General features: G+C 39.3%; 1 protein-coding gene across 3 annotated transcripts in view; it reads left to right on the top strand.

Annotated features, from left to right (window-relative positions):
* Bltp3b (bridge-like lipid transfer protein family member 3B) overlaps positions 1-10,237 on the top strand; it is a 134,727-nt gene extending 124,490 nt beyond the window's left edge. For all 3 annotated transcript variants that reach the window (XR_010049447.1, XM_063255421.1, XM_063255419.1), the window contains one exon: positions 1,186-10,237. Coding sequence is in view for 2 of the 3 variants with exons in the window: in XM_063255421.1 (XP_063111491.1) it covers positions 1,186-1,196 (11 nt within the window). In the remaining variant the exon portion in view is untranslated. The remainder of the gene's footprint in view (positions 1-1,185) is intronic.
* Positions 10,238-21,989: the final 11,752 nt, after the last annotated feature.

The following is a 21,989-nucleotide window of genomic DNA, read 5'->3' as shown; positions in this document are numbered from 1 at the left end:
ACATTCCCTCCACACATCCTCATTAGGCTTCCAGTTCTTCAGCTTGTCCTGTTGAGCATCTCTCTGTTTTCCTGTCTGCTTCTCCCCATATTCTTCCTCCTTTCCAGTCCGAACAACACAGTTTCTTAACCTTCAGCAGCTTCCTAACTTCCACTATTCCAGTGTCCCCATCTGTCTTGTTAAAGAGCAGCCAGTAGGATCTTCTTAAAATAGAAGGCAGGTATGTCACTCCTCTCCTTAAATACATTAGCAATTTTCAGTATACTTAAAATAAAACCCCAGACCCTAGCATAGAACACAGAGTTTAGTAAGCTCTCAATCCTGCCTGATGTATCTTGTGTTTAACACTCCAGTCTTAGCAAAGTGTTCACGTCATTCTTCTGAGCCTGCTTGGTATCGTATGTTGCCTTTGCCTGATACTGTTATTTCTACATGTGATGTCCATCACAAAGCTGATCTTCTGAGCTTGGCAAAATTGAAAAACTGGAAAGAACTTAGGTCTTGGAGCCAATAAATTAGTCCATTTCAGAGACAAGTTAGAAATTCTAATGTGAGATAATAAATGTGCCTTATTATTTATTCTATTTGTATTGGGTTTTCTATTTCTTGGAATTAAACTTTTAATTTTATATGTTGTTCCTCTGTTTGCTCAGAGAATGTGGACCTGGCATATCTCCTGTTACTGTGTGTATGATGTTTCCTTTTATAATTGTTACCAATTTTTTTATAATAGTTAACATTTCATAAGTCATTCCAGCATATTTAGCCATTGATCGATATATTTTCTTGGCATTTTTGCCTTAACTTGGCAAATTTAAGTCTTTCTGATACTAACAGTTTTAGTTATTTCAATAATTCTTCCCTCTCGGGGCTGGAGATTTAGCTCAGTGGCATAAGCACCTGCCTTGCAAGCAGGCAGTCGTGAGTTCGATCCCCGGTACCAATAAAAAGAAAAAAGACAAAAAAAAAAAAAAACAACCCAAAAAAACAAAAATAATTCTTTCCTCTCATGATTGTTTTGCTACTGACTTTGCTTTAAATTTACAACCACCAAACACTATTATATTAGTCAGTTTTCTGTTGCTGTGACAAAATTCCTGAGAATAACAATTTAAAGGAGAAGAGTTTATTTTGGTTTGCACCTCAGAGGTTCAGTCGATGACCACTTGGCTCCATTTCTCTTAGGAAGCCTCTAGCGAGGCAGAAACATCATGTGGAAAAGCTGCTCACCTCGTGGTGCACAGGAAGCAGATAAAGGAAGAGAGCCAGGTACCAGTTTACTCCCCAAGGTCACGCCCTCATGATCCACTGCCTTCAGCGAGGCCCTACCACCTGCTTCCAGCACCTCCTGTTAATCCCATCAAAGTATGATGTCATCAGTGGGTTAACCCACTGGTGCAAGTAGAGCCCTCAGCATGCAGTGACCTTCTGAGGGCCCCACCTCTGAATGCATCAGACTTTAGATTCATTTTTAAGACCTAAACCATAACAACTACTAGATAAATTGAGTTGCCTAGGAGTGTCTGTATTTACTCTTCCAGTATTCCTCCAATTATTGTTTAAATGCTTCTCCTGTTGCTACAGACCTCTAACACTCAAGCCAGTGACTGCATATTTCACTGTTGAAGATGAAAGTAATCAAGAAAATTTTTGTGTGAACATATGCCCACACACAGCTCCCAGAAAAGCCTTGCTGCCCATTTGCAAGGAGCATGCTTGGCTGATAGTCCCCGGCTACTAATGCCGCCAGGGTTTGGGCGAAGGCCACAAGCCTGTCCGGTGGACCCCAGTCAAGGCAGCGAGCAGGAGCCTGTCATTTCCGTCCAGCAGGACTCCTCCAGTGGGCAGTCGTGTTGGGGCATCGTCATGGGCATCTGGGGGCTGATGGCTCCCCAGACCTGTTTTCCCCCACAGACGTTAATCCCCTGTTGACATTTTAACTTTCTCATTCTGTCTCATTGTCTGCTTCCTGAAAACCTACTGTGCAAATACCTCATCCTCTCTCTGTCCATCTATCAGGCTGTTCCTCACTTACACTGACTGGCCTCAGGGGATGATATGGGCTGCCCAGAACCTTTTCTTGTGTATACCTTTAAGCCATTCTAGGATTTTCCCTCTGAAATCGTTCCCTTTCCCTCTTCCATCAGTAACTTTCTATAGAATTGTTTTTGCTAACACACAAACATGTAAAATCTCTCTTTCTAAAAAAAAAACCCAAAATGGGCAAAATACTTTCCTTGATCTTTCATTCCCCTTCATATTGTATTTCTTACTCCTCTCCATAGAAAAACTCTTAAGAATACTATGTTTCCTTTTCCTTTCTCATTTTGTCCTGAACCTAGTCTGCTTAGGCGTTTGTTCCTGACAGCAGACAAATTGAAACTAAATGTGTCGGGGCTGGGGATTTAGCTCAGCAGCATAAGCACCTGCCTTGCAAGCAGACAGTCGTGAGTTCAATCCCCGGTACCAATAAAAAAAAAAAAAAAGAAAGAAAGAAACTACACGTGTCCAGTCTCTCTTTGTTTCTGTTTTTGGTCCTATGTATCTTTCATTTATTTTTATCACCATTTATCTTTCAGGGTCTGCCCTCTCCCATGTCTTTTGCCACTCATTTCAATGGCTTCCCCTTTCAGACTTTTTTACTAAATCCTTTAGAATGTCCCCCAGAAGTCTCATGTGTTCAGAGCTGAGACTTGGAAGGTGTTTAGATTGTGGGCCGTAACACTGATTAGTGGATTAACCCACTGATGAGTGCGGAGCTGAATGTGCTGTTGGAGGTGGAGTCTGCTCAGAAGAGGTGGGTCACTGGGAACATGGCCCCGAAAGATACATTCTTGACTGAGGCCCCTCCTTTCTTTCTGCTTCCTGGCTTCCTTGAATGAGCCGCTTTCCTCTGCCATGCTGTTTCTGTCTTGGAGAGAGCCAACCATGGACTGCACTCTGTGTAACCATGAGCTAACATACACCTCTCTCCTCCAGTTGTGGGGTCAGGTATTTTCTCTCAGTGATGGCAAAGTAACTAATACTCTTCCATGTGGGCCTGGGGTTCCTCTCTGTCCATGCTCGGGTCCTTGTTGATCTCTTCTGGTCTTCATGGATGTAAATACTACAGATGCATTGACTATACCCAAGTTCATATTCTGGCCCTGGCTTCTTCCCTAACTTTTAAATTCATATATTCAACTGCTTGAGTATTTCAGTTTGTGCTCTGTGTTAGTAGCTCTGCCACAGAAAGCAGAGGGCATCAATTTTGATCCTGTGAGATGAGTCCATTTCTTTAAGATGTTCGGTTTTTAAGTGTTGGATTATATATAATATTAGGTAATTTTGTGCAGTTTCTCTCTCTCTCTCTTACTTCATGTACTTACTTTCTTTTTGTTATGTGATTTGCCAGAGACAGGTTTGAGGTTGGCTTGCTTTTTGTAAAGATATTTACTGGATACTTAGAATAATTTAGAATCTTATTTTAGCTATTTTCAGATATGTAATTTAAGTAATTTAGTGTGATGAAAAAACAATTTTATCTTCTGATCATTTGAAAAGATGTTGATAAACTATATGCTTCATCTCTACTATAATTTTCCCAGCTTTCAATACCATGCTTATTAGCATTTAGTTTCTGGAATCCATTTTTCATGTTTTGAAAATGGAAACATCTGTGCTTCGTCAGTCTTCTGGCAACTCTTGTGTTCCTCTCCATGTCTCAAAGCTGCTGACAGTGGTTCCCAGTTACAGCGCTCAGTGTTATGTTTTATACTCATGGATGTAATTAACTGCTGGCTGAAGATGTGAACCAGATTTAGGGAACTAGGTGTGTTCTTGCTGTGCTTCAACTGCTTCATAATAATGCTTATTTAGCCCTCTTAAATTTGAAAATTATCTTTCTAGATGAACGTAAGTGATGCAGCTCTTATGAACAATTTATCCCCTCAAGCAGCAGGTCTTTCTCTTCTAATATTTTTTTAGATCTAATAAAATTTCAAAATCATTTATCACTTTTTAAAGCTATGTGGTAAGAATATATTATATAGAGAGATTGTCTTTATTTGGGTGATAAGTTGTATGCTTCACTGGAAGATGTTGAACATATTTTTCTCTACTTCTTACCTTTTGCTGGAGGATTAAAAATGAAAGGGTTCATAAACATAGACATATAAATCATTGAACAGACCTGAGAACCTAGAAATGAATTCATATTCATGCGATCAATTGATTTTCATTAAAGGTGCCAGAGAAATTCAATGGGAAAAGAATGGTTTTTCAAAAAGTCATTTTAAAATGCCTCGCTGTCTACATGGAAATGAAATGAACTTTGATTTCCTCATGTCATATATCAAAGTTAATTTAAAGTAGATCACGGGCCTAAATTTCAGGCCAAAATTAGTATGTAGTGTAGAAAAAAAAGTTGGTAATCTTGGGATAAAACACAGAAAGCATGAACCATACGTGAAAAAATATACTTCAAAAAATTAGTCTTCTGTTTGTTTAAAACATTAAAGAGAAATGACAAGGCAAACTACAGCTTAGGAGAAAATATGTGCAGACATTATCTGAGAAAACATTTGTATCCAGTTCTCATTAAGAACTTTTACACTTAATGATCGGATACGCAATTTTAAAAAACAGGCAAATGTTTCATATAAACTCTTAATAGAAAGATGTTCGACTCTATTGGAGGTACATGGTGGCAGAGGCCTGTAACCCCAGCACGCTGGGACATTGCGGCAGGAGGCTGGTAAGTTGAAGCCCAGCCTGGGCAGTGTAGAAACTTAGCAAGCCCTTGTTTCAAAATAAAAAAATAAAAAGGGTTAGGAATGTAGCACAGTGTGAAGGCCCAGGGTTCAATCCCCAGTACCAAAAAACAAAGTCAAAAACAAAATAAACCACCAAAAATGCCAAATACTGATGACAGTGAAGCCCAGTTCAACTCTCTGGAAACTCAGAGCGCTACAACCATTGGAAAACAATTTGGCAGTATCATAAAAATGGAAACTAAAGGTACCATAGGACTCAGCAGCCCACTCCTAGATGTATAGCTAAGAGAACTGAAAGTACATGGCCAAGCAGATGTGGTGGCTCATGCCTGTAATCCCAGCACTTTGGGAAGCTGAGGCAGGAAGATCACAAATTTGAGCCGAACCTGGGCAACCTAGCAAGACCCTATTTCAATGTAAATATTTTTAAAAGGCTGGGGTTGTAGCTCAGTGCAAAGGCTTTGGGTTCAATCCCCAGTACTGAGTTAAGGTACTAAAGAAACTAAAGAAAAAAAGAAAGAAAATTTATGTGCAGACAAAGATTTCACATAAATGTCTCTGGCAACATTATTCATAATAGTTGAACAACAGAAACGACTTAAATACCCATCCAGTGCTAAAGATATAAACAAAACATGGTATATGTATTTAGCAAAATACAAACTCAGAACAAAATAATATGCCCATGTCCAGAGCAACCTACGTGCATCTCAGAAACTTCACGGTAGGTAGGGAAATAAATCAGATACAAAAGACAGATGAGTAAGAATGTGCAATTCTGCTCTTGATCTTAGCCCAAAGGCCCAGAAGCAATTGGATGTATAATTCTGAAGAAGCCAAAAGAATGAACCAAGATGGGGTCAGGGCCTGCCCTGCAGCTGTAGGTAGAAGGATGGAGATGGCTGGGCTGTGGGGGGCGTAAAGGGAGTCTGGGGGACCAGTTAAAGAGCTATGTAGGTCATCGCCGGTGGTGGTTGCACAAGTGTATGCAGCTTAAGCTGGGTGGACTTTACGGTATATATGTTATGCTTTGGTCATGGTCTGAAGAGTGTGTGCATTAAATCTCAGAGTGATTTCTGTGCCAAAAAAGCAAGAACTACTGTTCAGCAAATAAATTGTCCCTGGTGAGCATCAATTTAAAATGCTTAAGCTCCTTTTCTTCGAAATATAATTGTCTTTGCTTATTATAGCTATTGCATGTGAAAAATACATATCATTGTAAATTTCATAGTCATTATGATTTAAATAATAGAATGAATTGTGAGATTGTTAATAGTTTCCTGCAAATCTCTATTAGTCAGTTTAATTGTCCATTAATCTCCTGTGTCTAACAAATTCAGGAAAATGAAAATAGTCAAAAAGCTTATTTGCATAGCTGATACTTGAAATTACAAGGTATATTAAACTGGGCATATGCCACATGCCTGTAACCCCAGCATTCTGGGAGGATGAGACAAGAGGATTATAAATTCAAGCCTGGTGTGAGCAATTTAGTGATCTTGGGAGACCCTGTCGCAGAATGAAAAAATAGAAAAGGACTGGGGTGTATCTCAGTGTGGAGGCCCTGGGTTCAATTTCTAATACCACTGGCTAAGTAAAAACACATAAAATATGTAGGCATACTTTTTTAACATAAATGCTGGTGCTGGTCATGTAACTGTAAATAATGTAGCATATTATTTGCCAGAAAGCAATGTCTACCGAGAATAATAAATCCTAAGTAAATTAATCCATGCTGAGCTATTAATTGTTTTTCATCATTGTTGCTACCACTACTGTTTTCATCACTGTCCACTCTCAGAAGAAGAGTAATTTTTAAATTTCTTATCCTGGATTGAAATTTTGAATCATGCAGCTTTAGGAGCAATGCAAAAGATGGTACTTCTGTCAACAAAGAAACGGGCACATTGCCAGCAAACGACACACTTCCCAGAGAGGCTTCTGGGAAGAGTTCATCGCAGGGGCGGTGGCTAAAAGGAAAGCAGTGGCCCCTGAGAGTTAGAGCAAGGGCTGCGGTGCGCCCACCTCAGCGGTAGAGCACCTGCCTCGCCCTGGGCTTGGTCCCCAGCACCACAGCATGGAGGAAGATGGAACCAACTTCCGGGGCTGTTTCAGCTAAATACAATGTGTAACTTCAGGTAAACCTTACTCTCAGAATGCCATTTATTCTGTGAATGTGCTTCGGAATGAAGTCATTTGCCTCTTTGATTAAATGTAAAGCAAGATAAAAGAATTAGGGAAAATGCAGTAGATCTCTTTGACCCTGTGAGAGGGTGCCTCTTTCTAGGTCTTTATGTGAAAACATTAGTGCTGTCAATGGACTCGTGTCCCCTGCCGCTAGAATCTGGTCTGGCTGTATTTAGAGATCCAGATAAGGGTGGTAGAGATCACCAGGCCCCCAGCTGAGCTCTGCAGTTGCAGGTGGCCTGCTGCAGCCTGGTATTTTGTTACTGCAGCCTGAGCTGACACAGGGAGTTAATGCATGTGGAGCATGATGGACTACAGCAAACTAAACTTACTAAGAACGTGTGTTCTGTCAAAAAATTAGACCCCCCCCCCAATAAAAGACCCAATCCAAAAAGGAAAGCGGAATGGACACTCCACACAAGTCCCAAAGACCTCTAAATACCTGAAGAAGTGCTCACCATTGCCAACCTCTGGAGAAAAGCAAGTTAAAACAACACAGAGATTTTACCTCACCGCTGAAAGAATGGCTGTGCTCAAGTAATGAAATGACACATGCTAGCGAGGATGTGGGAGAGAGGATGCTTCTGCACTGCTGGTGGGAATGCAAAGCTCCGCAACTGCTGTGGAAATCAGAATGCAGATTCCTCAAAAAGTAAACATAGAAATTCCATTTGACCCATTACTCACCTCCTCGGAGTCCTCCCAAAGGATTGAAAGACATCGTTTTACAGCACTCCGTTATAGCACTCCGTGCACACTCGTTAGCAGCTCGCTTCATAGTAGTTAACCATAGCCCTAACCGTAACCCTGCATCTTGGAGGCAGCCTGTATCAACAGAGGAGTGGATAAGCACTGCTGTGTCCTAAAGAAATAAGCTTGAGTCATTCATAGAAAAGGGATGCCCCGCCGAACTGTAACACGAGGTAAAATAAATCAGACACGTGGGCTTCGTTATCACAGGGTTTTTCTTACGTGAGAAACCTAAATTATAAACAAGTGAAATGAAAGGTAATTGGAAACAGGGAGATAGAACTTTATCAAAGGGGAAGGGGATGAAGAGGCGTCCATGTGCCAGCTCCGCACAGGAATGTAAACAGTCGCTACTGCAAACGTGGACTGCTTCTACTACTACTACTACTAGTACTAATTAAAAGAATGTATGTATGTTCTAAGCCTGGTGTGTGCCGCCTACTGTAGCTGTAATCCTAGCTACTCAAGTGGCTAGGCAGGAAGATCCCTTGAGCTCAAGAATATATGTCTGATTACCTTTTGGCTCAGTTAACTCTTCCTTGTAAAACGCCACTCAGGCTTGATTTTTGTGTTTTGAGACAGGATCTCCTTGTAACACAGGCTGACCTCAAACTCACGGTGATGCTCCTGCCTCAGCTTCCAAGTGCTGGGATTATAGTTGTGCATCACACTGCCCGGCTCCCTATTTAGTCAAACATGTGGTATAGAGTTCAGAGCTTCTAGTCTCTAAGAGCAGGCCATGAAAGCAAAGGATGGTTAGTTAAATCATGAATATTTATCTAAAGTAGTACAGTACTGATGGCACTTCAGAACTTGCTCTGAAGGATCAGTTTCTGTGACCATCCTGCTGTTTTAAGTGGTTTTGAGGCGTGAGTGTGAAGCTCAGAATGTAAGCTCAGGTTGTTGTCTTTCTATCACGCAGCTGAATTTCCAGTTGAGATTTCATTCTGCAGGGAAGGCAGGAATCTACTCACTCGCTTTAGGGCTTTTCAACCCTCTGCATTTTACCAGTACGCATGTTGCTTTGGGTTTATGGCTTAACTCCTGGGGCCATTTAACTCCTAAAACTTCCTGTTCGTGGTGGCGTCTGGTCCTCATTGGTCACAGAGACTTTCCTGGCGGAGTGCACAGCTGTGCTTGTCCAAATCTCAGGTGCAAGAACGTCATAGCACTGCTTTCATGCATGTTCCCTGACCAACATGAATGTTCTGAGTGGTCAAAAACCCCACTTGCCTAACAGCCAAATGATTTAAAAGTCACTTCTCCAGAGTCTTCCTGTCTCCCTGGGACAAGGCTGCAGGTCTGCTCTGCTCCTGGATGTCCGCAAACCCGTTTGAGGGCTTTGCCACGCTTGCCCTCTGTCGTTGAGGTGCAGGGCACAGAAAAGCCCTCTTTGATGCTTATTTTTGATACAAGTGCTTTATAAGTATGGGTCCTACCTCACCAATTTAATGCTTGAAAACTGTATGGCTCCAGGGAGGAGTGGGCAGTGATGGAGGTAGAATAGGTTAGGATTGGTGGAAATAATAAGGTCTGAAGTGTGCTTTATCACTAAACAGTTCTTTGATAAACCAGTTGTTTTTCCAGGTAAGCAATATCTTCCCCTGTTAAGTTTTGAAAGGGTAAAATCATCATTCCTCAGCATTTGTAAAATTAGTATGTATAAAGGTTTTAAGTCATTGGGGTTTTTTTGGATTTGTTTGTTTGGTTTTTTTTTTTTTTTTTTTTTTTTTTTTTTTTTTAAGACAGGGTCTCCTATGCAGTTCGGGCTGGCCTTGAGCTCACTTTGTAGCTCAGGTTGGTCTCAAAAATGCAACAATCCTCCTGCCTCAGCCTCCCGAGTGCTGGGATTACAGGTATGTGCCACCATGCCCAGCTAAAGTCATTGTTAATGACGGTTATAGATGTTGAATAGTTCAAAGAAAAATCTAAAGAGCAGATCCATTTATAGTTCAAAATACTTTCTTTTTCTGTGTTTGTGTGTGTATGCCTGTGTATGCTACTGAGGACTGAGCTCATGTCCTTGAACATGCTAGGCAAGCTCTCTACCACTGAACAACACCTCCAGCCCCTTATGTCTCTATTTTTAATTAATATCATAATTATGCCCCATGTTTAGGGAGTACACTATAACATTTCAGTATGTGTAAATGATGTGTTATAATCCAGTCAAGTCAATTAGCATAGCCATCACCCCAGGCATTTGTCATTTTGTGTGTGTTGGGAGCCCTTGAAATCCTCTTGAGTAGCAATTTTGAAATATTCAGTTCCTTGCTGTCAACTATAGTCATCCTATTGTGCTGTAGGACATTTTTTTTCCTGAGCCAGGTGTAGTAGCCATTGCCTGTAATCCCAGCACTCAAGAAGCTGAGGCAGGAGGACTGCTGTGAGTTCACGGCTAGCTTGAATTACAAAGTGAGACCCTGTCTAAAAAAAGGGTGGGGGCCTTGACTCAGTGCTAGAGCTCTTGCCTTGCATGTACAAGGACCTGGGTTTGACCTCCCACATCACAAAATAAAAAGTCAAAAAAAAGATGGAAGTATGCATCCCAAGGAGAAGCACAGAGTGGCTTTTCTCTTTGATTTGTTTTAAAAATTATTTTGAAGGTAGTAAAATACAATCGAACAAGATGGAACAAAGCCATTTGGGACAGTGTAGTGAAATTGGTACAAAACTTCACAGCAGGTTACCAGGATAACAGCAATAGGTACCAATATCTCATTATTTTCACAATAGTTGTTCTTTCAATCAGGAATAGAAAAATCAACCAAATACAGAACATTATAGAACTTATCAAAACAATATTAAATACAGCAATACCATTAATCAGAACAAAGCAAAACAGTGATAAAAATATTTGCCTTCAAAGAGATGGTAGAAGGGAACCCCCCTTTATTTGCTGTATTGCATGTGGTCACCTCCTAAGAGATGCTCAGATCTCTGGCTCCCATTTGCTAATGAGTGGGGTGGGGGTGGGATGTTTGACACTCAGCCTGTGTGCCCGTAGGCTCACAGCTGCTTACCAGGGAGGAGAGCTGGTTGCTTGATTTCCCAGCACCCTGAGTTCCAACATGGCGTGGATCTCAGGAGAGGAGCATCACAAAATAAAAAAGGAGAAGCACAGAATGGCTTTTCTTTTTGATTTTTAAGGAGGAAAGATTTATTTTGGTTTATAGTTTCAGTCCTTGGCTACTTGGCTCTGTGGCTTCGTAGCCTGTATCGAGACAGAAACATCATGGCAGGGAAGAGCAGAGTGTCTCATAGATGGGAGAGCAGGGGAAGGTACAACCCCAGCGCATGCCTCCTAACATTTCCTTCCTCCTACTGGACACCGCCTCTCAGTAGCCAGCCCATCAAGCAGTGAACTCAATAGTGGATTACTCCATTGATGTGATTAGATTCTTTACATGCCAGTTACCTCCTCCTATGTCCCCATCTCTGAACCCTGCTGCATTGGGACCAAGTCCCATGAATCCTTGGTGGGACATTTCATCTCTGCTCTTGGTCCAAAGGCTCATTGTCCATTAATGATGCAGGGTGCATTTAACCCATTTCCAAGAGTCCCCAGTGTTTTAACCATTCTAAAATTGTTCAAAAGACCAAGAATAGAATCTCCTTGTAGACTTGGGCAAACCCTAGCTGTGAGCACTATAGAAATTAGAAAGTTGCACACTTCCAAAATATAAGAGTGGGAAGAGTACACATTACCATTCCAAGAAGGAACAGGGACACAGAAAGGAGGAAGGAGACCAAAAGAAAACTGAAGCCCAGCAGAGTGAACATTAAATCCTGTAGCACTATGTGACATCTGGAACATGTAACCACATGCATGATGTGAGTGAGCCCCTGTGCATGTGATCATGTAACTACAGACAGTCCATGTTCCTGGCATTTCTGCCTTCCTGGGGTCTCCACTGCAGTGTTGGCTTCAATCTCACAGCTTCTTGCACGGCATTCCCCGGGACTGACCAGAGGATTCTGATTCTTTCACACGTTACCTGGTTTCCCAGGCCTTCCTTTGAAATTGGATAGAAATTCCTTGACCTCCACTGCATTCTGCATGCCCACAAAAGCAGCCTCTGCTACCAGCTCAGCAGTAGCTTGGCCCTCTTGGACCATAGCTGCAGCTGCCTCTGGGTGCCTAGATGTTGAACTAGGGGTAAATAATTCTCTAGGTGTCCCTGTGTGAGCAGGGCACCCTGATATTCTCAAAGTATTTCAAATGAATCTACGTTTTTACACTCCAAATCCTGCAGTGGGTGAGCAGCACATGGTGGAACCAAAGCAGCTCATTCACTTCATGGCAGATGGGAGGAGAAAGAAAGGACACAGAAGTGCAAGTTGCTCATTTAAAGTTTACCTTTAGTATCAAATTACCTACCTTTTTGGAATGGAGAGATTATTTAAATTAGTAATAAAAAATTTTTTGGTCCTTTTGTCTTTTTGAGACAGGGTCTTGCTATGCAGTTCAGGCTGGTCTTGGGCTCACTTTCTAGCTTAGGCTGGTCTTGAACTTTGTCATCCAGGCTGGTTTTGAATTTGCAAACGATTCTCCTGCCTCAGCCTCCCAAGTGCTGGGATCACAGGAGTGGGCCACTCCACCCAGCATCTTTTTTTTTGTCTTTTTGAGACAGGGTCTTGCTACACAGTTCAGGCTGGCCTTGAGCTCATTTTGTAGTCTGGGTTGATCTTGAACTTGCAATGGTCCAAGTCCTCCTACCTCAGCCTTCCAAGTACTGGGATTCCAGGCAAGCACCACCATGCCTGTCTTAATAATGAATATTTTAAATTACTTGTTTAGATTGAACTAGCACTTATTGAGTACCCAACAGCCAAGAACACTCACTTTTTTTTTTTTTTTTTTTTTTTATTTAAGAGGAAAAAGAGAAAAACACAAAACAAACCAAAGCGGCGTAAGGGTACACGCAATACAGAACTACAAAACAAAACAAAACAAAAAACCATAACAGTAAGAAATTACCTGCTAGTAGATTACACACTATTTTCTTGAAAATAGTTCCTCAAATCACAGTATCAAAGAACACAAGGTGGACATTCAAACAGGGAGACTGCAAACAGCTGGAACACTCACTTTTTTAAGCTTATTTAATGTGCTCTCAAACCAGTTGACGGTGTTCTGAATTGTGTCCTTCCAAATTCATGTGTTGGAATTCTAACTCCTAATCGAAGAACGTGACTTATATGGAGATGGGGTCTTTAAAGAGGCAATTTAGTGGAAATGAGTCATAGGATGGGCTCTGGTCCACTGGTGTCCTTATGAGAAGAGATCACTTGGAGGGCAGACCAGATGAAGGGGTAAGGAAAAGCCAAAGCAGTGAGAGAAACTGCAGAAGAAACCAGCCCTGAGAAACCCTGGTCTTGGACTTCTGTTGTTTAGGCTGCCCAGTCTGTGACACTTTGCTTTGGCAGCCCTAGCAAATCAGTACACTGGTGAGGGTCTGGGTCACATTCCTCCCCGGGCACTGGCAGCTCTATAAGTGTTCTAAGCTAAGAAGAATCACACCAGGATTGAAACCCAGATGTTCCAATTCAAACCCAGGTTTTCTGACCATAATTGCAGTGCTTTTTCTAGTATAAAACCATAATTTGCCGAATAATAGAATACTTTGGAAAGCATTAGATACCAATGTAGGAGACATACACACTTAGTCAGACTGAGCTGCCGAGTCCAGAAAAACCCCATAATTACTCCCCTTCTGTTCTTGGCTACAAATGGAGTCCAGCTTGGTCCCCATATTGGCAGGCTTGGGCCTCAGCTGAGTAACAGGAAGAAGCCAGCCCATGAATATGGTAGGTGGGAGGACTTTGGCTGGCGACAAATAAATAGGGAATTAGTTGCACATGTTTCTTTGTTAGTGTGAGAGAACTAGAAAGCATATGTATGCTGGACAATTATAGTTAACTTCATCTTCTCATGTATAGTTTAGCTTTGTTTTCAGACAAATCATTGAAACTATTCCCATTTACAGATCCATGAAGTATACATAGATTTTTCAAAAGTATAAGCCATGGTTTACTTATACTGATTTTCCTTAAATGAAAAATGAGGGAAGCTTCTTTGAAATAGGTAAAGATCGTGAGTTTAAAATACAAGTAAAAAACTGATCTTTATTATTTTTATAGTATAAAAATACCTTCCTTCATCTTACAATTAAGAACATTTAAAAATAATAAATTCAATGAATAATACAAACATGGTTGGAAGATGTCAGTGAAACGGGTGAGGTAAGGAGAGGAGGATGCAGAAGTGTAATTCCCATTGCTCTCTGGAGTGAGAACAGTGTTCCCAAACATCTCTGCGTGGAACACTGCTCCTGCCCCCTCGGCCCTCTCATCTCCCAGGTCTCAATTTAAATGTCTCATCTAGAGACAAACCTTCCACTTGCGTCTGTCCGAGTCTCAGGCTCGCTGTCTCTGCTCTTCACACCCGTAGCACTGCGGCATCCTCTATGACACATCTCACTTGCCCCTGCTGGTTCCATGTCTGTGTTCCTGAAGGGAATGTGAACCCAATGGAGGCTGTGATCAATCACATTTGCCTTACTTATTCCTGAATCCCCAGTGCCTGGCAAACTTCTGGGTGCACGGACACTAAGTATTGAACGATGAGAAAACTGAGAAGCTTGACATCGTGTATCATTAGGTTCATAGTTAGGTTTATTTCTTACAGTGCCTGTTGAAAAAGAAACTAAGCCAAGACATCCCCTATGCTTGCTTTTTTTTTTGTATTTTTTTTATTTAAAGAGAAAAAAACCCAAAACAAAACAGTAAAAGGGTACAAGTAATACAGAATTTCAACAAAAAAATATACAGTAAGGAATCACTAGTTAATAGATTATATATTGTCATCTTAGAAATAGTTGTTCAAATTACAAAATTTAAGAATACAAAGTGGACATTCAGACAAACTGCAAACAGTTCTGTTCAATGATCCAATAAAAACTTAGTAATATGGTTTTCTATCTTACACACTTAAATACACATGCAGTTATATCCTTTAGATCACTTTTGTTTCCTCTCTTTTTTACAATAACAATTACACATTTTGGGTTTTATTACTCCCACTGTTATTACTTTTTTTTTGAAGAGAAAAAAACCAAATGTGACAAAGCAAAACAGAGTCAGAACAGAAGGATAGATATAGTACATGATGTAAAAAACAGAATACCAGGTGATCAACAATGGTTACCATTGTGCCTCTTGCTATCTTAAAAAGAGTTGTCTATATCATCAGGTATAATAGAATTGAACAAAACAGTACAGAACAAAACCAATGAAACCAAAACATTGGAGACCTTACAGGACTTCAAAAGAAGATAATAGTCAAACCATAGTGGGCATCATAGTAAATCTTATTGCCTTCAAAGTGGTTGCCTATACCCTCAAACTTGATACTATCAAACAAAACAGAATAGAGTAAAATCAGTCAAAACAAGATGGGGAGAGCAATACAGGGGTTCAAATCAGGTTAGGAGGAAAACAAAGTTACTATAATGTATCCCACTATTTTTAAATTTATTTTTCCCTTAATTAAAAAAAATAAAAAATAATTTTTTAAAAAAAAGGAAAAGGAGAGATTGAGATAAAAGAGGATATAATAACAGAACAACACAGGTCAGATCAGAACAATTTAAACATAGTGTTTCACCACCAGATAACCTGACATAATGGTAGTTACCATAGTGTCTCTTTCCTTGAAATATTTGAGTATAACTTCATATTACTATAGCATCAAACATATCAAGACAATGTGAAACCATTCAAAAGGATGAGAGTATTATAGGGTATTTAGAACCAGCTAACAGAAAATGAACAATGGTTTATTATCTCTTTACCTATAAAAATTTTGTTTATACTATCACATATATTAAAATACAATAAGATACAACATGTTAAAACCAATGGAAACAGATGAACAATAGCTTGATGGGACTTCAAAATAAGATGATATTAAATCAGCACTAGCTATTATGATGCCTTGTTTTCTTCAAAATAGCTGTTCGTACTATCACAGACAATAAAATTGAACAACCCGGATTAAAACCATTCCAATTAATGACTGAAAACATTATATGGCTTCAAACCAATATAATTGGGAATCATGATTACCACATACTTTTATGTATTCTTATCATTTCTTACACTAGGGAAACTGGTATTTATACATGTGAGTTTGATTTATTTCGCTTATGAGTATGGTCTCAAGCTGTGTTCATTTATTTATAAATATCTCAATGTGATCATTCTTTATAGCTGAATAGTACTCCATTGTATTAAAATACCACAACTTTTTTATCCATTCCTCAGTTGATGGACACTTAGGTTGTTTCCAAGATCTGGCTATTACAAATTGTGCTGCTATAGACATGGGTGCACATATATCACTGTGGTATGATGTTTTCAGTTCTGGGAATATGCCTAGAAGTGGAATAGCTGGGTCAAATGGGGCTTCCGATCCCAGCTTTCTGAGAAATCTCCAGACTGACCTCCAGCATTTGTTGTTGGTGGTTTTCTTGATCTTGGCCATTCTTTCAGGAGTGAGATGAAATCTCAGTGTGGTTTTAATTTGCATTTCTCTAATGAGTAATGATGATGAACATTTTTTCATGTATTTATTTGCTGTTTGTATTTCTTCATCTGAAAAGTGTGTATTCATCTCAGATGCCCATTTTTGGATTGGATCTTTGAATTTTGGGGGTCTGAGTTTTTAAAATTCTTTATATGTTTTAGAAGTCCTTTGTCTGGGGGAAGTTCACTAAGATTTTTTTTTCCCATTTTTTGGGGTTTCTTTTCACTATGCTGGAGATTTCTTTTGACATGCAGAAATTTTTTAATAAGAGGTGATCCCAGTTATTGATTCTGGGAAGTATTTCCTGTGCAGTTTGAGTCCTGTTCATGAATTGTCTGCCTACTCCTATGTCTTCAAGGTTTTTACACAATTTGTCTTCCAATAGATTTAGTGTTTCTGTTTTAATATTCAGATCTTTGATCCATTTAGATTTTATTTTAGTACATGGTGATAGACATGGGTCTAGTTTTAGTTTTTGGCATATGGAAAGCCAGTTTTTCCAGCACCCATTTATTAAAGAGACTGTCGTTCTTCCAGTGAACATGTTTGGCCCCTTTATCAAAGATAAGGTGGTTGAGTGTGTTTGTAGTTGTGGTTGTATCTTCTAATCTATTCCACTGATCTTTGGCTTTGTTTTGGTTCCCGTACCCTGTTGATTTTACTACAGTTGCTTTGTAGTATAACTTCAGGTCACGGATTGTAATACCTCCTGCCTTGCCTTGGCTACTTAGAACTGTCTTTGCTATTCTAGGTCTCTTCTTGCTCCAGGTGAATTTTAGGAGTGATTTCTTGAGATCTATGAGGTATGTTGATGGTATTTTTATCAGGATTGCATTGAATCTGTGTAACTTTTTTATCCATTCCTCAGTTGATGGACACTTAGGTTGTTTTGGGAGAATGGCCATTTTCACAATATTTATTCTTCCTATCCATGAGCAAGGGATGTCTTTCCATTTTCTGAGATCATCTTAATTTCATTTTTTAGTGTATTATAATTTTCCCCGTATAGGTCTTTCACCCCTTTGGTGAGAGTAATTCCTAAATAATTCATTTTTTTGGTTGCTAGTGTGAAGGGTGTGGCTTCTCTTATTTCTCTGTCAGTGATTTTGTTGTTAGTGTATAGGAATGCTTTTGATTTCTGAGTATTGATTTTGTATCCAGCCACACTGCTGAAATTATTTATTATATCTAAGGAGTCTTTCAATGGCATTTTGGGGGTCTTCCATGTAGAGTATCATGTCATCTGCAAATAATGATAATTTAACTTCTTCTTTTCCTATCTTTACCCCTTTTATTTCTCTTTCTTGTCTAATTGCTCTGGCTAGTATTTCCAGTACTATATTAAATAAGAGTGGTGATAAAAGACATCCTTGTCTTAGGCCTGATTTTAAAGTAAAGGCCTTCAATCTTTGGCCATTTAGTAGAATAATGGCTGTTAGTTTGTCATAGATGGCCTTTATTATATTGAGGTAAAGACCATCTATTCCAATTTTCTGCAAGGTTCTTATCATAAATGAATGTTGGTCCTTATCAAAAGCTTTTTCTGCATCTATAGAAATGATCATGTGATTCTTACTTTTGGCTATATTAATATGGTGGATTACATTTATTGATTTATGTATGTTGAACCATCCCTGCATGCCTGGGATGAATCCGACTTGGTCATGGTGTATAGTCTTGATGATTTGCTGTATCCTATTTGCCAATATTTTATTAGGATTTTTGCATCTGTGTTCATTAGGGAGACTGGTCTGTAGTTCTCTTTTTCAGTTGGGTCCTTCTCAGGTTTTGGTACTAGAGTATTATTTGCTTCCAGGAATGACTTAGGAAGGATTGCTTCCCTTTTAATTTCATTGAAGAGTTTGAGGAGTGTTAGCATTAGGTCTTCTTTGTATTTCTTGTAGAATTCTGCATTGAATCCGTCTGGGCCTGGGCTCTTCTTTGTATGTAAGGACTTAATTACATTTTCAATTTCATTAATAGAAATTGGGTTACTCAGCAGTTTTACATCTTCTTGACCTAGCTTTGGTACTTCATATGCTTCTAGGAATCTGTCTATTTCTTCTGTGTTATCAAACCTTTGAGAGTAGAGGTTTTCAAAATAGGTGTTGATGATCTTCTGTATTTCTATAGGATCTGTAGTGATTTCACCTTTTTCATTCCGTATTGCATGAATTTGAGCTTTTTCTTCCTTTTTTTAAATAAGTTTGGCTAGGGGCTTATCAATTTTATTTATTCTTTCAAAGAACCAATTCTTTGATTCATTGATTTTTTGGATTGTTTTCTTGGTCTCTATTGCATTGATTTCTGCTCTAATTTTTATAATTTCCTTTCTTCTTTTGGCTTTGGGCTTCACTTGCTCTTCTTTTTCTAGATGACTGAGGTGTAACATCAGCTTATTTATTTGTATTTGTTCTTTTTTCCTGATGTGGGAACTCAGTACAATAAATTTTCCTCTGAGGACAGCTTTCATTGCATCCCACAGGTTCTGGTAAGTTGTATTTGTATTTTTGTTTGCTTGTAGGTATTTTTTAATTTCTTCTTTAATTTCCCCTGTGACTCACTGATTACTCAAGAGTGTGTTATTCAGTTTCCATATGTTTGTGGTATCTTTTATCATTAATTTCTAATTTCATAGTGCTATGATCCGGTAACATGCAAGGGATAATTTCAACTCTTTTGCATTTATTTAAATATGTTCTGTGAGCTAATATATGGTCTATTTTAGAGAATGACCTATGTAGAGTGCTGAGAAGAATGTGTATTCTGTTGTTGTTGGGTGGAATACTCTGTATATATCTATCAAGCCCATTTGTTCACATGTGTGATTCAGTTCTTTTATTTCTTTGCTTATTTTCTGTCTTGTTGATCTGTTCATTGGTGTCAATGGTGGGTTAAGGTCCCTGTTATAATTGTATTACTACTAATTTGGTTTTTCATTTCTGTTAATACTTGTTTTATATAATTGGATGCTCTGGAATTTGGTGCATATATATTTAAGATAGTTATCTCTTCCTCTTGAAGTTTTCCCCTAACCAGTATGTAGTGACCTTCTTTATCTTTTCTGATCATTATTGGTTTGAAGTTCACATTGTCTTCAAACAGAATAGGTACCCCTACTGTTTTTTTGGGTTCCTGTTGCATGAAGTATTGTTTTCCATCCTTTGACTTTCAGTCTGTGAGTATTCTTTTGGGTTAGATGGGTTTCTTGTAGACAGCATATGGTTGGATTTTGTTTCTTGTTCCATTCTGCCAGTCTGTTTCTTTTAATTGGTGCATTGAGTCCATTTACATTAATGGTTATAACTTTATATGTTGGTTTATTGTTGACATGTTATCTTTCTCTTTCTGTTCTGTTTAATTGTCTGCTTTGTTTAGTGTTTTTTTCCTAAGTGTATCTAAACTGTCTTTCAGTATTCTTTGCAGGATTGGCTTGGTGATCATGAAGTTCTTCAGCTGTTCTTTGTCATGGAAATATCTTATTTCTCCATCAATTTTGAAGGACCGTTTTGCAGGGTACATCAGTCTATGTTGGAAATCATTTTCCTTTAGGATCTGGCATACTTCATTCCATGCTCTTCTTGACTTTATTGTTTGTGCTGAGACGTTTGCTGTGATTCTGATAGGTTTTCCTTTTAAGTGATCTGTCTTTTCTCTCTGACAGCTTTTAATATTCTATTCTTTTGTTTGATTTCTAGGATGGTGATTATTATATGTTTGGGTGTAGTTTTATTTTGGTTTATGGCTATTTGGAGTTCTCTATGCTTCATTGATCCTGATATCAGTTTCCAATCTCATGTTTGGGAAATTTTCAGCTATTACTTCTTTAAATATTCTCTTGCCATTCTTTATGTTGTCCCCTTCTTTTTCATTTATCCCTATCAAGCTTATGTTGTTTTTCTTTGTGTCATCTTGCAGGTGTTGAATTGTTATTTCCTGATTTCTTGTTATTTTAAAAAGATCTTTCCTTTCCTGTTCACTATGTGCAATCTTGTCTTCGAGGTTTGAAATTCTATCTTCACATTCATTGAGGTGATTTTTACAGCTTTCAATGGAATTTTTGATTTCTTGTATATCTCTTTGCATCTGCATTATGTATTCTGTTTGTTTCCTATATTGTTCATCCAGGGATTCTATCTTTTTGTTTAGTTCCTCCAATTTTTAAATGTGTCTTTTTTAGATATGTTCAGCATCTCCTTCATTTCTTTTATCATTTCTTCTTTTACCTGAGAGATTATTTCTAGTTTGAATTCCTTTAAAGTTTCTTGGAGTTGCTTCTTTATTTCGGTTATTATTATTCCAGGTATTTCAGGTATATGGCATGTATTTTCTTCTATGTACATGGCTCCTAGGCTTTCTTGGGATGGGCTGGATGTTTGAGATTGCATTTTGGTCTTTTGTTTTGTCATTTTCCTATTTTTCCGTGTTTCAAATGTTGTTTCAAAGCTTCCCCTGGGCATGTTGGAAATTGTCTCCTATGTCCTGGGCTCCTGGGACTCCTCAGGTAGTGTAGCTCCCTCCTTGGGAAGCGAATCTCCCAGATTAAAAGAAGGTTGTCAGGCTTCTCTCAGGTAGACCTAAAGCCTCCTCAAGCTACACAGCTCCCCCCTTTGGCAGCAAAGCTCCCCTGAGGGAAAGAAGGCCACCTGGTGTGGTCTAGGCAATCCCAAATCTTGCTAAACCCAATCTAGTGTGGCTGCAAGCCCAGCGGGCCCCCAACCCCCTAGAGCAAGGATCTCATATTCTCCCTGGGGTCGGATGTTGTGTAACCATCCAGCTTGTTGGGTGGCAAAGCTCCCCAGGCTGATAGAGGGTTCCCCTATGGCTTAGGTAGGCCTCAAACCTCCTCAGCAGGGCTGCTCCCTCCTCCAGGCGGTGGCAGTAGTGCTGGTGCTCTCCAGGTGGAAAGAAGGTCACAGGCAAGGCCAGAACAGGGTCCTGCGGCTCCGCCCAACTCACCCCTCCAGGTGGGCAGCTGTGGTGTGCACTCCCCGCTATGCTAACTTTCAAGAGGTAATGAAAGATTAAAAAATATATATAGTAGAAGGGGCTACTTAATCTTCACTCTTGGCATTTTTATCACTTCTGATTAGAGCCCTATGAGAATAGGGTTGCTATTTTTATTCTTTTGTTATATTATCTAAAGCAGTACCTGTCATATAGCAAGTTAAATAATATATACCACTGGTAAAAATGTATCAAGTAAAATACAGCTATCCAGCAATAAAAATTAGAACAAAAACATGAATAACAAAAGAGTTAAGATCAGGATGCAAAAGAGTCACAAATATATCAAACCTTAAATATGGCAGTTTTCTTGGGAGCTCAAGGGTAAGGAGGTGTAGTCATTTACTCTGTTATGACAAGATAAAAAGATGCAGAGTTCACTAAACACAGTAATGGAAAGTTCCTAAGAACAGTGTGCTACATCCACACCTGCTGATAAAGCAAAGGACACGGCATTACAATGCAAGCAAATCAGAATTTGCCAAATGTGAACCTACGGGTTGATTAGGGTAGAATTACTAATGCATGTTCCTGAAGTTCCCGTCTTACAGGTTGTGTGTGTGTGTGTGTGTGTGTTTGTGTGTGTGTGTGTGTCTTTTAGCTGCTGACTGAGGTGCATATACTCAGGAATTTGTTGGGATTAAATGATCTAACCCATGTAAAATATCTAGCAGATTCCAACTTTGCAGACAAGCTTTGTG

The sequence above is a fragment of the Cavia porcellus genome, unplaced genomic scaffold (genome assembly GCF_034190915.1).
Source record: "Cavia porcellus strain 051 isolate PalLab524CR breed Dunkin Hartley unplaced genomic scaffold, mCavPor4.1 scaffold_8, whole genome shotgun sequence".
Classification (NCBI taxonomy): domain Eukaryota; kingdom Metazoa; phylum Chordata; class Mammalia; order Rodentia; family Caviidae; genus Cavia; species Cavia porcellus.
This window is presented reverse-complemented; position numbering and strand designations above follow the sequence as displayed.